The sequence below is a fragment of the Hemiscyllium ocellatum genome, chromosome 1, assembly GCF_020745735.1.
Source record: "Hemiscyllium ocellatum isolate sHemOce1 chromosome 1, sHemOce1.pat.X.cur, whole genome shotgun sequence".
NCBI lineage: Eukaryota > Metazoa > Chordata > Chondrichthyes > Orectolobiformes > Hemiscylliidae > Hemiscyllium > Hemiscyllium ocellatum.
Genome location: NC_083401.1, coordinates 52,878,734 through 52,892,015, shown reverse-complemented (window position 1 = coordinate 52,892,015; position 13,282 = coordinate 52,878,734). Strand labels below are relative to the sequence as shown.

At 41.4% G+C, this 13,282-nt stretch overlaps 1 protein-coding gene across 1 annotated transcript; it reads right to left on the bottom strand.

Moving 5' to 3' along the window:
* Nucleotides 1-3,791: 3,791 nt before the first annotated feature.
* LOC132818352 (E3 ubiquitin-protein ligase TRIM62-like) lies at nt 3,792-9,432 on the bottom strand. The gene is made up of 6 exons (XM_060829298.1): nt 9,117-9,432; nt 7,561-7,656; nt 6,187-6,420; nt 5,340-5,362; nt 4,947-5,062; nt 3,792-4,526 (listed from the first exon to the last, which is right to left on the bottom strand). Exons 1-6 carry the CDS (start codon nt 9,291-9,293, stop codon nt 3,979-3,981), a joined length of 1,194 nt encoding a protein of 397 aa, XP_060685281.1. The 5' UTR covers nt 9,294-9,432; the 3' UTR covers nt 3,792-3,978.
* Between the last annotated feature and the right edge of the window lie 3,850 nt (nt 9,433-13,282).

The following is a 13,282-nucleotide window of genomic DNA, read 5'->3' as shown; positions in this document are numbered from 1 at the left end:
TGAGGAGTGGCAGATGGAGATAAATATGAGTTGCTGCATTTTGGGAAAGCAAATCTTAGCAGGACTTACACACTTAATAGTAAGGTCCTAGGGAGTGTTGCTGAACAAAGAGACCTTGGAGTGCAGGTTCATAGCTCCTTGAAATTGGAGTCACAGGTAGATAGGATAGTGAAGAAGGTGTTTGGTATGCTTTCCTTTATTGGTCAGAGTATTGAGTACAGGAGTTGGGAGGTCATTGGTTAGGCCACTTTTGGAGTATTTTATGCAGTTCTGGTCTCCTTCCTATCGGAAAAATGTTGTGAAACTTGAAAGGGTTCAGAAATGTTTTACAAGGAGGGTTGGAGGATTTGAGCTACAGGGAGAGGTTGAATATGTTGGGGCTGTTTTCCCTGGAGCGTCAGAGGCTGAGGGGTGACCTTATAGAGGTTTATAAAATCACGAGGGGCATGAATAGGATAAATGGACGAAGTCTCTTCCCTGGGGTGGGGGAGTCCAGAACTAGAAGGTACAGGTTCAGGGTGAGAGGGAAAAGATATAAAAGAGACATGGGGGCAACATTTTCATGCAAAAGGTGGTACGTTTATAGAACGAGCTCCCACAGAAGTGGTGGAGGCTAGCACAATTTGTAACATTTAAAAGGCATTTGGATGGCTATATGAATAGGAAGGGTTTGGAGGGATATGGGTCAGGTGCTGGCAGGTGGAACTAGATTGGGTTGGGATATCTGGTCAGTATGGACGGGTTGGACTTAAGGATCTGTTTCTGTGCTGTACATCTCTATGTCTCTATGACTCTAAAAGCAGCAGCCTGAATGGGTGGGGTCACACTCCTTAAAACCCAGAATCTTTAATTCCTTGGGTATTCCGTAGCAGTTGCTACTGAGGTCCTGAAGAAGTGGAAGCTATTTTTTCCTTCCCTCATTTCCAGCTAAAGGCTGGGAGTTCTTCTCCTGCTGCTGAGTCGCAGATGAGACAATCTATTTTCTGAATTTGCCTTTTGCCAAGAACCTCTTTAATGGATGTTACTGGAAACGTTACTGTTAGTAGTTAACTAATCTATTATTCTCTTAAGTTTTTGAGTAGAGTTACAGCTAAACCAATTCTTTCCTTTAGTCTTTCTTTTATTTTAACTATAGTGTTTGAATAAATTGAGTTTTACTTAACATTGAGTAATTTAACCAATTTGACCACTTATAATGCAACACCTTACATTTATCTTTAAAATAGGAAAAAGTTAAGATCTACGAGTAAAAAGTGAGGACTGCAGATGCTGGAGATCAGAGCTGAAAATGTGTTGCTGGTTAAAGCGCAGCAGGTCAGGCAGCATCCAAGGAACAGGAAATTCGACGTTTCGGGCATAAGCCCTTCATCAGGAATGAGGAAAGTGTGTCCAGCAGGCTAAGATAAAAGGTAGGGGGTTACCTTCTGAAAATATTTTGAGGGGGTTTGATCTGATCTATAACAGGACTGCTCCTGATCCTTCAGTTCATAAAGGATAACCGGGTAATGCTGCGAGCATCAGCATTTTTCACAGTTCAAGGGAAATCATTTGATTTCTGGTGTTTGTCAAAAATTGAACACATTTTAATTGGGGACAATAAGGGCAAGATGTTGACTCACTTTCTGAAATGTCATTGAAGATCCCAGTATTTTATAAGGAGTGTCACATTACAAGTAGTCAAAATTAGAAAAAAATATTTTTAAATGATCTGGAACTGACAAAGTTTATGGACACCTGAAGATCTGTGAACTTCCTCCATCAATTAGTGCCCATGTAGCCCATATGGGCCACTTACAAAACTGAAGCACCTTAACAATGAACTTCAAAGTTAGTAGGAGAAAGTGAGGACTGCAGATGCTGGAGATCAGAGCTGAAAAATGTGTTGCTGGAAAAGTGCAGCAGGTCAGGCAGCATCAAAGGAGCAGGAGAATCGACATTTCGGGCATAAGCCCTTCTTCAGGAATCACTCCAAAGTTAGTGACTACTTCAGTTGTGCTTCAGACTCCCAGGCACCTGTAGTCTGAGTAAAATAAGATTTGGAATTGATGGCTCTCTCCCAGTTATTCTTTTTCCATTAGAAATGACTTTGCTAGGACTGAAGAAAAATCAACTTTCAATGGACCCTGGATTTATTTTGTATGTTTTTAGCGAAAGCAAGATTTATTGTATGATTCCAATAAGTGACCAAATTGGCTTGCACTGAATTTATACAAGATGAGCTTTCACTCTTCTGATTTTGACTGAGATTGAATCCATTGTCCTCCCAAAAGCTATTTGAGAAATTTTAAGGTTTCCTGGAATTAGTAAATATTCAGAATAGTGATTGGGAAGTTAGTTGAAAATTCATAAATGAAATGCTGTTTTTGATGACATTGTATTTAAAGCTATTTAAAATAAAATTTCTAATACCTTAAAGATCTGCAGCACAGCTTAAATGATATAAAGGTATCATCAAACATGAAAAAGGTATGCTTCAGGACTTTGTAATGGAGATAAAATTGGGAGATGTCAGCTGATTTTTGATAAATTGGGTCATTAGATCTGAGCATGGTAAATTGAGTTTAATGTGGTTAGGGCAATTCAAAAAAGGGTAAAGAAACTCTGGAAATGCCAGCAAATCTTAGAGGTTTATGAAATCATTAGGGCGACAGATAAAGCGGTTAGTTCTGCTGCCTCCCAGCGCCAGGGACCCAGGTTCAATTCCTGCCTCAGGCAACTGTCTGTGTGGAGTTTGCACATTCTCCCCGTGTCTGTGTAGGTTTCCTTCCACAATCCAAATGCGTGCAGTTTAGGTGAATTGGCCATGCTAAATTGCCCGTAGTATTAGGGGAATGGGTCTGGGTGGGTTGTTCTTCGGATGGTTGGTGTGGACTTGTTAGGCTGAAGGGCCTGTTTCCACACTGTAAGTAATCTAAAGTGAGTGGCAGGGTTGGGGATTTCAAGACTAGAGGGCATAATTTTAAGGTGAGGAGAAAATTTTAAAAACGACATGAGGGACTTTTTAACACAGATTTACTTGTTTGTGGATGCAGGTACAATTACAATGTTTAAAAGACATTTGGATAAATACATGAATAAAAAATGTTTGGAGGGATATGACCCATGCGCAGGCAGGTGGGACTCATGTAATTTGTTAACATGCTTGGCAAGGACTGATTGGACTGAAGGGTCTGTTTCTGAGTTGTATGATTCTCTAAATGTGGATGCTGGAAGTCTAAAACAATAACATCTTGCTGGAGCAACTCAGCATTTTAGCTGCATCTCGACAGTGTTCTCTCTACAGAAGCTACCAGACCTGCTGAGTCTCTCCAGCAATTTCTGGTTTTGTTTCTGTCTTCTGAAGTTACACTCCGGCTCCCCACCCTCTCTGTTGATGATTTCCCTGTCAAGTGTGGTCTTAAGCATCCTGGAACAAGATTGTCCCAGGTTTCATGGCGTGTTGCATTAACTAGTGGCCATGAAGCAGTCGAGTTGGCCCCAATGTAATTGACGCCTAACTTCTTTCTGCAAAGACCTAGAAAACCACACTTCAAAGGCAATTAGAGACGAGCAACAAATGCTGCCTTTGATAGCAATGCCTTTCTGTGTGAAAGAGTAAGGAAAAAATCATAATCATTTGCAATCCCTCCTAGGTTAGGAATGGTGAGAAGTAGCTCCTGATCACTAGCCAGCATTAAACTTGTCTGCATTAGTTTTTCCATAGTTGAATGCTCCGCCAGTCCAAACTCACATGGATTGCATTTGGCATCTACTGATTGACAACTCCAACCAGCCTAGCTTTCCAATAGCTAGTTAAACATTCCTGACAATATTATTCATAACAGCTTCAACACAGGGAGAAAAAACAACAGAGAGACACACAACTTTAAAACAAAATTGTTATTTGGTTTGTGACTAGGGCCAGGAACAATAAATGGTCAGAGCCCCTACTTGAACAACTCCAACAATACAAAGCAGAGAACACTGTCCTCAACGATATCACATGTTCAATTTGAAGATACTGAGTCGTTGATCACTCAGTGCTCCATCTTCCACTTTGCATGGGCTGTACAGAGGTAGAAGTGGATCTGTGAAATGGGCTCGAAAGACATGAAGCATCTCCATCGTCTCAGCATCAAAGAACGACACTATCCCGCCCTCATAGTCCACATAGATACCAATTCGGCATGGTTTACGCTGGACATTCAACTGGATTTCAGGCTCTTCACACGCCTCATAGTGACAGCCATCTCGCAATGTCAGACACCAGATGCCTTTACTCGGACTGTAGACAATATTCCCATGGCGAGGAATACTGTTGTAAGCAACTCCCAGATCCCATTTGGCTTTCTTGTGGACAGCCACTTCCCAGTAATGTTTCCCTGTTGAAAATGCTTCAGCACCAAGAACACAAAGGGCATCATTGAATCGACCATCCATGTAAACAACTGGCAAAGGTTCACGAAGAGGAATGACTGACCGCCGGTTTGCTGAGATTTCAAGGTGAGGGTGAGCAGTTGAATGGTCAAAGGTGCAAGCTTCAGGCACTAAGTAGAAAACAAACATAACATAAATTAGTCAGTAAAACATGGAGCTCTTGTCAAAGACTAGACATACATTATCCTATTTGAGAAACTAAACTTTGGATGATATGTTTTACAGTGAAGTCTATATTTGTTATTGGACTGCCTGCTGAAGGGAGCTCACCTTGCAGGGTTAGATTAGTAGGAGTTTGATGAGGATATCAAGTTAAAAGATAATCCTTCGGCCATTTCCAATAACTTCAATATATCCTCATTTGTGCTGGAACCTGAGAGCTAATGTACATTACACTGCAGTCTGCATGACCCGAATACCGACTGTTTTCAGAATGGACATTGCAGTTCTCAAAAGATGCATTGTAGATGACATGACGATAAGTGAGTTAAAATTCTCGCCAAAAGAAGCTGGTATTAAAAAAACCTTACCTGTCTTAATTATTTGAAACATCTTCTTCCAAACTTTGTATTGCAGTGGACCACAAAATTTCTCAGCCTCAAAACGTACAATGGAGTCATTCACCATTTCATATGGATTACGGAATCTGAAATGAGATTATTAGTTGAATAATGCTACAAAAATATCATGGGCATAGCTTCACTGAAACAAATTGAGAAACTGTGGAAAATAGAGGTTGAGGAAGAGAAAAATACAGGCTGAGAGACAGCAAGAGACTAAAATACACACACACAAACATATTGAAAGCAGAGACCAAATGGTCATAAGGTGTGGTCATGAGGCTAGATAAAAAGCAGACAGAAAATCATTTAGAAAGAGAAACTGAAATGAAACAAAATGCAGAAGTTATACTTTAATCTCACCCTTCAGAGGAAATGTTCAGCACCTGAAACAGACAAAAACAAATTGAGAAAAGTGGGAGTGAAATGGTGAAAAGCTCTGTGCGATTGCACCATCTGCTGGCTGAGCCACCACAGAAATTCCTTTCACTACTGATCACCTGAGAGGAGTCAGTGACTGAAACATAACATGCCGCTGCCTGGTGAACATCAAAACTGTTGGAAATGACTGCCGCTAAAATATAGTCCAGTGAACAAGAAAATCTCTTCTCTCTGATGGGTGATTAGGTAGGACAGTCAAAGTTTGTTCTTATCTACTTTTTCATAATAAATGCTTGTGAACAATTCTGGCAATGCTGCATTTATTTCTCACATTTAGTTCCTCAGAGGAGGAGATATTGTCTTTATCCTTAACTACAAGATTTCTTGTGGGAATGTGGAGTGTAGATAGGAAAGTGGCAGTAGACAGGAAATTCTAATTCAGGTTACTAATCCAGTGATAATGAAGGAGAAAAGCTGAGTATTTAAGTCAAAATACTGCATGTTTTGGAGAGGAAATGATCCCCACAATACCTGGGTTTTGGGTACAAATTCAGGGAAGGCAAAAGGGGAGGAGGTATCCTTTCTATGATGGTGCAGGGGGCCACAATTTTGTTCAAGCTATATTCTGATATCAGAGATGGTGCAGAGCTCTTCCACTCTTTTAGGACCTCTCCTTTGACAAAGATCGCTCAATGTAGAAGCAATGTTTGACACAAAGCATCAGGTACAGAAAATACATAAAAGCATTTTGTTTAATTTCTTTCAGTAAATAGATAAAAGGAAACCAGAAGATAAAAGGACATCCGCCCTCGGATCCATAATAAATTACCTTCAAGACACAACTCAAGTTAGTGGTCTGCAGTGCTGCATCAAGGGGATCCATCAGCAATTTCAGATGTTTAACTCTCTGCAAGCATCCTGTCTTCAACCGTATCAACTCCTCCAGGGTCTGTTGTTTCTCAGCAGCTATCAATTCTGTCAATGCTCTTTCCTCCGAATCTAGGAAGCTCCGCAAAACAGCAAAATCTTCTTGCACTTGCCGTTGGAGTATCTCAGCTTCTTCCTGTTCAAAGAATAGAAAGGTTCACAATTTAGGCTTTTGTGAAGAGCAAGTATTCAAATGAACCAAGGAATCTAATTCCTCAGTCACCCATGCTAGACACGTCACAGTCTCTTGATTCTCCTCCACACCTGAAATAATAATATGATAAGCCCCTTCCAGGAGTGCTATAGATTCTGAATATTCTACCTTGTTTTATGAGGGCATAAATAATCCAATTCCTATCTCTAATCTATTTTTAGTTAGCTGATCTCAGCTGTAGTATTCAAGAGGCAGATGACGATAAATACCTTAAGTGCCTCTTAAGGAATTAAGCTAAAGTCTGAGAAAATTCCGGCTTCAAATTTCTGCAGGATAACATGTGTAAAGCTGAACTGCTACGTCCCCTAACAGTCAAATATCCTGCTGCCGCTCATCAGATGGATCCATGTGAAGAACGACCCGCTTGGGTGACATAGTGGAGAGTGGCTTTTACACGTGGAACCAATATCATCAGGGGTCATGAGAGAGATAATTTAACTATGTGCACTGAAGAGTTCAATACATGAAGTTACTTAAATACATGAGATATCATACTTCGCCTAATAAGGCTGATTTTGCAGAAATAATTCAGGTCTAACAGATTAGTGAGGATATGGGTCATCAGTCACACCAGTGATGACATAAGGAAAGAGATAGTCTCATTGACGGCGTCATTTGTAAGGTTGGATGGACTACAGCATTGTTATTTTCTGACAAATTGCCATTCTTGATAGGAAAGAATACTGAAAGAATGAAATGGAAAATCAAGAAAGTTACAGCACGTAGGAGATGGGATATCTGGTGAAGGAGAGGGATGATGGAGGAACATATCAGGTATAATTCATTTTTACATAGCTGTGTAAATACAGAACTGAAAGTATAAACAAGGGCATATGATCCATACTGCAATTGAGTTCTATAAGGTGATTTGCAAAAAAATGGTATAAATGTGCTTGAGATCTATTGTTAGTTGAAATGTCTCTTGGAGCAATGAAAGGGCATTCTGTGTGCATTACTTGTCTGCCCGGCATTGATTAACAGACTCCTGCTTGTTCACTTGACAGCTGACTTAAGTCAAATTAATTTAGATACTCCACAACTGCACTCAGAATTCTTTATTACCTGGGCTGCTGTTGTGTTCCGTTCAATCTCTTCCAATCGCGAGATCTGCTCCGAGCTCTCTGCCTGCATCTCCACCAACTTTGCAGACAGTGATTCCTGTTGACAAAGAAAACATGAAAATTCTGTTTGAAGGAAGCAGAACATCACCTGCAAACATCTAGAACAGGTCACAGGCAATTCCTGAAAGCCAGATCCTGTTGTGTTCCTGGGCTGGACTGAGTCACCAGATCACACCCAATGTGATGACCAGCGTTGAAGAGAAGGCCTGGATTTCTTCATCAGTCTTCACTGAATCATCTAATTTCATCTGATATTGTATTTAGCACCATACAGGAGGACACGCTAGGTTCCAATCCTGGTGAAGGATAACTAAGATACTGAAATGTAGCCTGCTTGCATAAGCCCACATCTCCTAATTACTATCAGAGCCCCTGTTTTCAATGCAGACTGGAAAAACAATTGCTGACTTACCTTCCTCAGATTCGTTTCTATCCAACTGTCCAATAGAGTATCCTGTAGAACTCACTTAGTGCAGGGAACCTTGGAGGGAGCAGCTGAGAGTATCTATGCAAATGCTATTAACTTTTTTGTATAGCACTAGTAAAAGATTAAATGTCTCAAAACTTTGGATGAGAGAAAATGTAAACATGTAGATGTGTGCAGGACAGGTGATAAGTGAGTTAAGAGGGTGGTAGTTGGATGGGATGATGGGTGGATGGATGGTGTGTGTCGGGTTGTGTCTGTCGGGGGAGGGGAATAAGAGTGGGGTGGGGGAGGCGGGATTAGGTCAGGCCAAGAGGCAGGAGTTAGGGGCTGTCAGGAAGTTATCCAGAATTTCAATTAGGGTTTTTTTTGCCTAACATTTCCTGAGTATCCAAGCTGAAACACTCTGAAATCACCAACTTTAACTCAGAGTCACAGACTATTTTTGGAGGGTCCAGAAGTATTTCCTATCAGGAGTTCAGACTTCTCAGCCAATTCCCACGGATTCAATGCGTCGGGACTTCCATCGGTCCCATCACACATCGAGTCATACAGCCATTCTAGAAAGACCTTAAGACTGTCGTCTCAACTTGATCTGTTGGGGCCTTAGGCATTTTGATACTGGGATACAATGAACTTGCATTGATGGTATGACCATACAGGCAATTAAGTAAGGATGATATGTAAATATTTATCTTAACAGAGAGTCATAGAGTCATACAGCACAGAAACAAACCCTACGACTCAACTCGCCCATACCGATCAGGTTTCCTAAAGTTGCCTACATTTGGCTTAATACATATTCCTTCAGCATCACTGGGTCCGTTTCCCTGCCGAACATCATTTCTCAATTACTATAACAGTTTAGGAAGCAAGTCCGCCACAACCTTTTCAGGATATTCGGGAAATCGGACTGAATGCAACCTTACTTGAATTGGATGACTGGGGGCGAAGGATTCTGAAGAGTGTAAAGCAGTAAGCAAGGACTTGAGACGTGTCAGACAGAATGCCACGTGTATTTTTTTTAACAAAAAGACAGTAAAGAGAGGCGCCTTGTGTGTGCAGTGACCAACCTTCAACTCCCTGAAGGCCTCCTCCACCGCCACCACCGTGTGCCCTCGGTGTGAGCCTATAATCGCACACTTGCTGCAGACCTGTTGTTGCTCCACTCTGCAGAAATACACCAACTTCTTGCCGTGCTCCGGGCACCTCGCAATCTCCCCACAGGCAGCTTCTCCTTTCTCCTCCATCCCTCAGCTCCCGACCCCGAACTGCAGACTTTTACCAAACAGATTATTTTAAAAAAGGTTGCAAACTCTCCATTCTGTGGTTGATGCCTATCCAGAAGCCGTTGACGCCTCGACGCGGAAGTGACACGGTTGAGGGAAAGACCCAGTTTACTCTCTGATCGACGTTAGAGTCAACCACCCATAGGGCACAATGCTCCAAGAAGAAAATCTGAAAGACACCGGGAGTACAAAAAAAACTATAGGAAGCTCTGCCTCCAAAATCTTAGTTACGTTTTATGATTGGATTTTATTTTTGTCAAACATCAGTGATTGAAATAAATCATAATCCAAAACAGTGTACTCGTAATAAACCCAAATCACTTTATGTGCTGAAAATAAGTTGAATTAACGATGATCGGTGTTAACAGTAAAAGCAACACTAGAAATCGAGAATTTGATGGCTGAAAAATTGATCTCAGAACTTTGAATTTGTCTACTGTTAAATCTGTAAATATGATTCTAGGATAACATGTTATCTGAAACAAAATAACCCAGAAATTGCAAGTCTGATAGCATACTGCCAGATCTGCTCAGTCTTCCATCGATTTCTGTTTTCTTTTGTTTCAGATCTCTGTTTCTCTGTTCAGTTTAGTATGTTACCTCTCTGGTGTCAGGGTCAAAGACATCATGCAGCAGCTGCAGGGCAGCTTTTGGGAGATGGGAGAGGTAAAGATCCGCATTGGTGTATCAACATGGATAGGTAGAGGGATGTTGGGGAGGGGGGGGGTGTTGCTAGGAGGAAATTTAAAAAAAGGAATACTTCCTAGAGCAGTAATCTAAGGATTTAGGTCATAAAGATGCACAGCACGGAAACAGACCCTTTGGTCCAACTCATCCATACTGACCAGATATCCTAAATTAATGCCCCATTTGCTACCACTTGGCCCATATCCCTCCAAACCCTTCCTATTCATATACCCATCCAGATGCCTTTTAAATGTTGTAATATTTCTAGCCTCCACCATTTCCTTTAGCAGCTCATTCTATATACACACCCTCTGCATAAAAAAATGTGCCTTAGGCCCCTATTAAATTTTTTTCCCTCTCATCTTAAATCTATGCCATGTAGTTTTGGACTTCCCTACCCTGGGTCAAGACCTTGTCTATTTACCCTACCCATGCTCCTTGTGACTTTATAAACCTTAGAAGGTCACCCCCTCAGCTTCCAACGCTACAGGGAAAATAGCCCCAGCCTGTTTAGCCTCTCCCTATGGCTCAAACCCACCAAGCCTGGCAGCATCCTTGTAAATCTTTTCTAAACCCTTTCAAGTTTAAAACATCCTTCTTATAGCAAGGAGATCAGAATTGAATGCAGTTTTCCAAACATGACCTAATCAATGTCCTGTACAGCCACAATATGATTTGTCAACTCCTACACTCAATGCACTGACCAATTCTTTCAGTGTCATAGGGATAGGAAAATTGATCAATTGGCCACATTGTTGGTGAATTGGTGTAGAAAGGAGTGCATCAGATTTTTGAGGCTATGTGCCTGTTTCTGGAATAAGTGGAATCTGTACAAACTGGACAATTTTCACCTTAACAGATCAAGACTGATGTCTTTATCCAGAGATTGCTAGTGTTGTTGGGATGGGTTTAAACTAGTTTGACAGGGAGATGGGAACCCGAGAGGTGAGCCAAATTGGAGGGAAGTGAAGTGTTCATGGGTAGTAAAAATCTGGTAAGTGAAGAAAGCAAGCAAAATAAAGGTGAGTTTAAATTAATCTTGGAACATGGAATAATGTCAAAAGAGCACTTTACCTGATTGCACACAAGATTCACAACAAGTAAATTATTTAAAGGTACAAATAGAGATAATTAGGTATGATGTAATTGCCATTACAGAGACATGGCTGCAGGGGGAATCAATACTTTTAGAGACGTCAGGTAAAATGGAAAAAGAGCTGATGTTGTGCTAATAAATAGTAATATATGGGATCAGGACATTAGTAACAGAGGATCTCAGATCAGAAGTGTGAAATGTGAGATTTGTTTGGGTGGATCTTAGAAAGAACAAGAGGTAGCAAATATTGGTGGCCATTGTTTAAGGCCACAATGACATTAATCAGGAGATTAGAGAAGCATGTAGCATGGGTAATGCAGTAATCACTTTATATATGGACTATTTAAACCTCATGAGAAATAATGCTATTGTTACAACCAGACCCTGGGCAAGGTCCTTACAGTTCCAGATAAGATATGCAAACTGCTGCCCCCACCTCTTTCTTTATTTAGCCTTCAAAATGGTCACATAGCTAAGCTATAACTTTCAATTAATTGAGGAAACAGCTATCATCCTCTAAGATCTTGGCACATTATCACCTTAACTGAGATCTGATATTGACATGCAATGCCTCCCTGTACAGCATTGGGGTGGTATTAGCTCATAGGTGGCTCAATGGAGAAGAACACCCAACAGCATTTGCAACCAGGAGTTTGGCTAATGCAGAGCATAAATAAGCTCAGGCAGAGAAAGAAAGATTGGTAGTCATATTTGGAATCAGGAAGTTCCACCAATACCTTTATGGATGAAAATTTGCAACAATAATGGACCATAAACTCCTACTGGGTCTGCTTAAAGTGGACAAGATACTGCTGACAATAGCTTTGGGCCAAATTCAGTGGGGGGCTTGAATACTAAGTGTCTATAGTTACAAGTTAGAACACCACCTGGGAAGCCAAGTAGTGAATGTGGATGCATTGAGCTGCCTCTCATTGGCAGATACACCACCAGTGTTACCACCAATGGAAGAACCTGTAATGGTTTCAGTATCATAACAGACAATATTAGACTTCGAATGCAGAAAGATCTGGTGCTGTCAAAACTGAAACAGCTGGTGGTGATGGGGGAAGCCAAAGTGCCGTTACAAACAGAACTGTAACCTTTTTAACGCAGAGAGGCCAGCACACATGGCATAGTGTTATAGGGATCAAAAGTGATTGTCCTGAGCAAAGGTCGCTGCCAGGCACTACCTGAATTCCAGCAGGGTTATCAAGGGGTCTCCAAAATGAAGATGCTAGCAAGAAGTTATGTCTGCTGGCCAGATTGGATGAAGAAATAGCCAGGTTGATGAGGCAGTGCCCAGAATGTCAACAAGGATAAAAGTTACTGCCCCAGCAGCTCTCTCCCATTTGTGGGAATGGCTGGGTAAACCTTGAACTTGGTTAAATGTTGACTTTGCAGGTGCTTTCATGGGCTTAATATTCTTATTTATTGTAGACACCCACTCAAAATGGTTGGATGTGTACAGAGTCCATTCGTCAAACATTGGGGTGATGATAGCAAAAATTGTGTGCATCATTTTCAATTCACAGATTTCTGGAAGTGTTGCACACAGATAACAGGCCGTCATTTACCAGCAGCGAATTTGGGTATTTCCTAAATTTATATGGGATTTGACATATAAAGATAACTCCATATCACCGATCATTCAATGTCCTGACAGGAAAGCAGTCCAAAATTTGAAGATTGGTTTGAAAAAAAAACAGCTTACAGCCTCACCAAATGCCAAGCAATCATGGTTCTTACTTGGTTACTGGATGACCCCACATGCAACTACAGGGATAGCACCAGCAGAGTTGCTAATTGCTAGAAGACTCTGCACCAGGTTAAATCTGATCTTCCTGGACCTGCATGGAGTGGGGGGGGGGGTGTGGAGGGTGGTGAAAGGCGTTGCCAGTGCTTGACCCAAAATTCCACCGAGCAAGGAAGACAGTTTGCTTCAGGGGATGAAGTTTGATGTAAGAACCAGGGAAATGGCCCAGCATGGGTAACAGGCATGGTCAATATGAGGTGAGGACCAGTGACATATAAAGTTCAGGTTGGAGTGATGGAACTGAACAAGCATGTGGACCAAATGAAAGCTGCAAACTCGCAAATGGTACAGGAGCAAAATGCGTCCTGCTCCTCAGAACAGTCAGAAAAGCTGCTGGACCCCGTGAATTCTCCC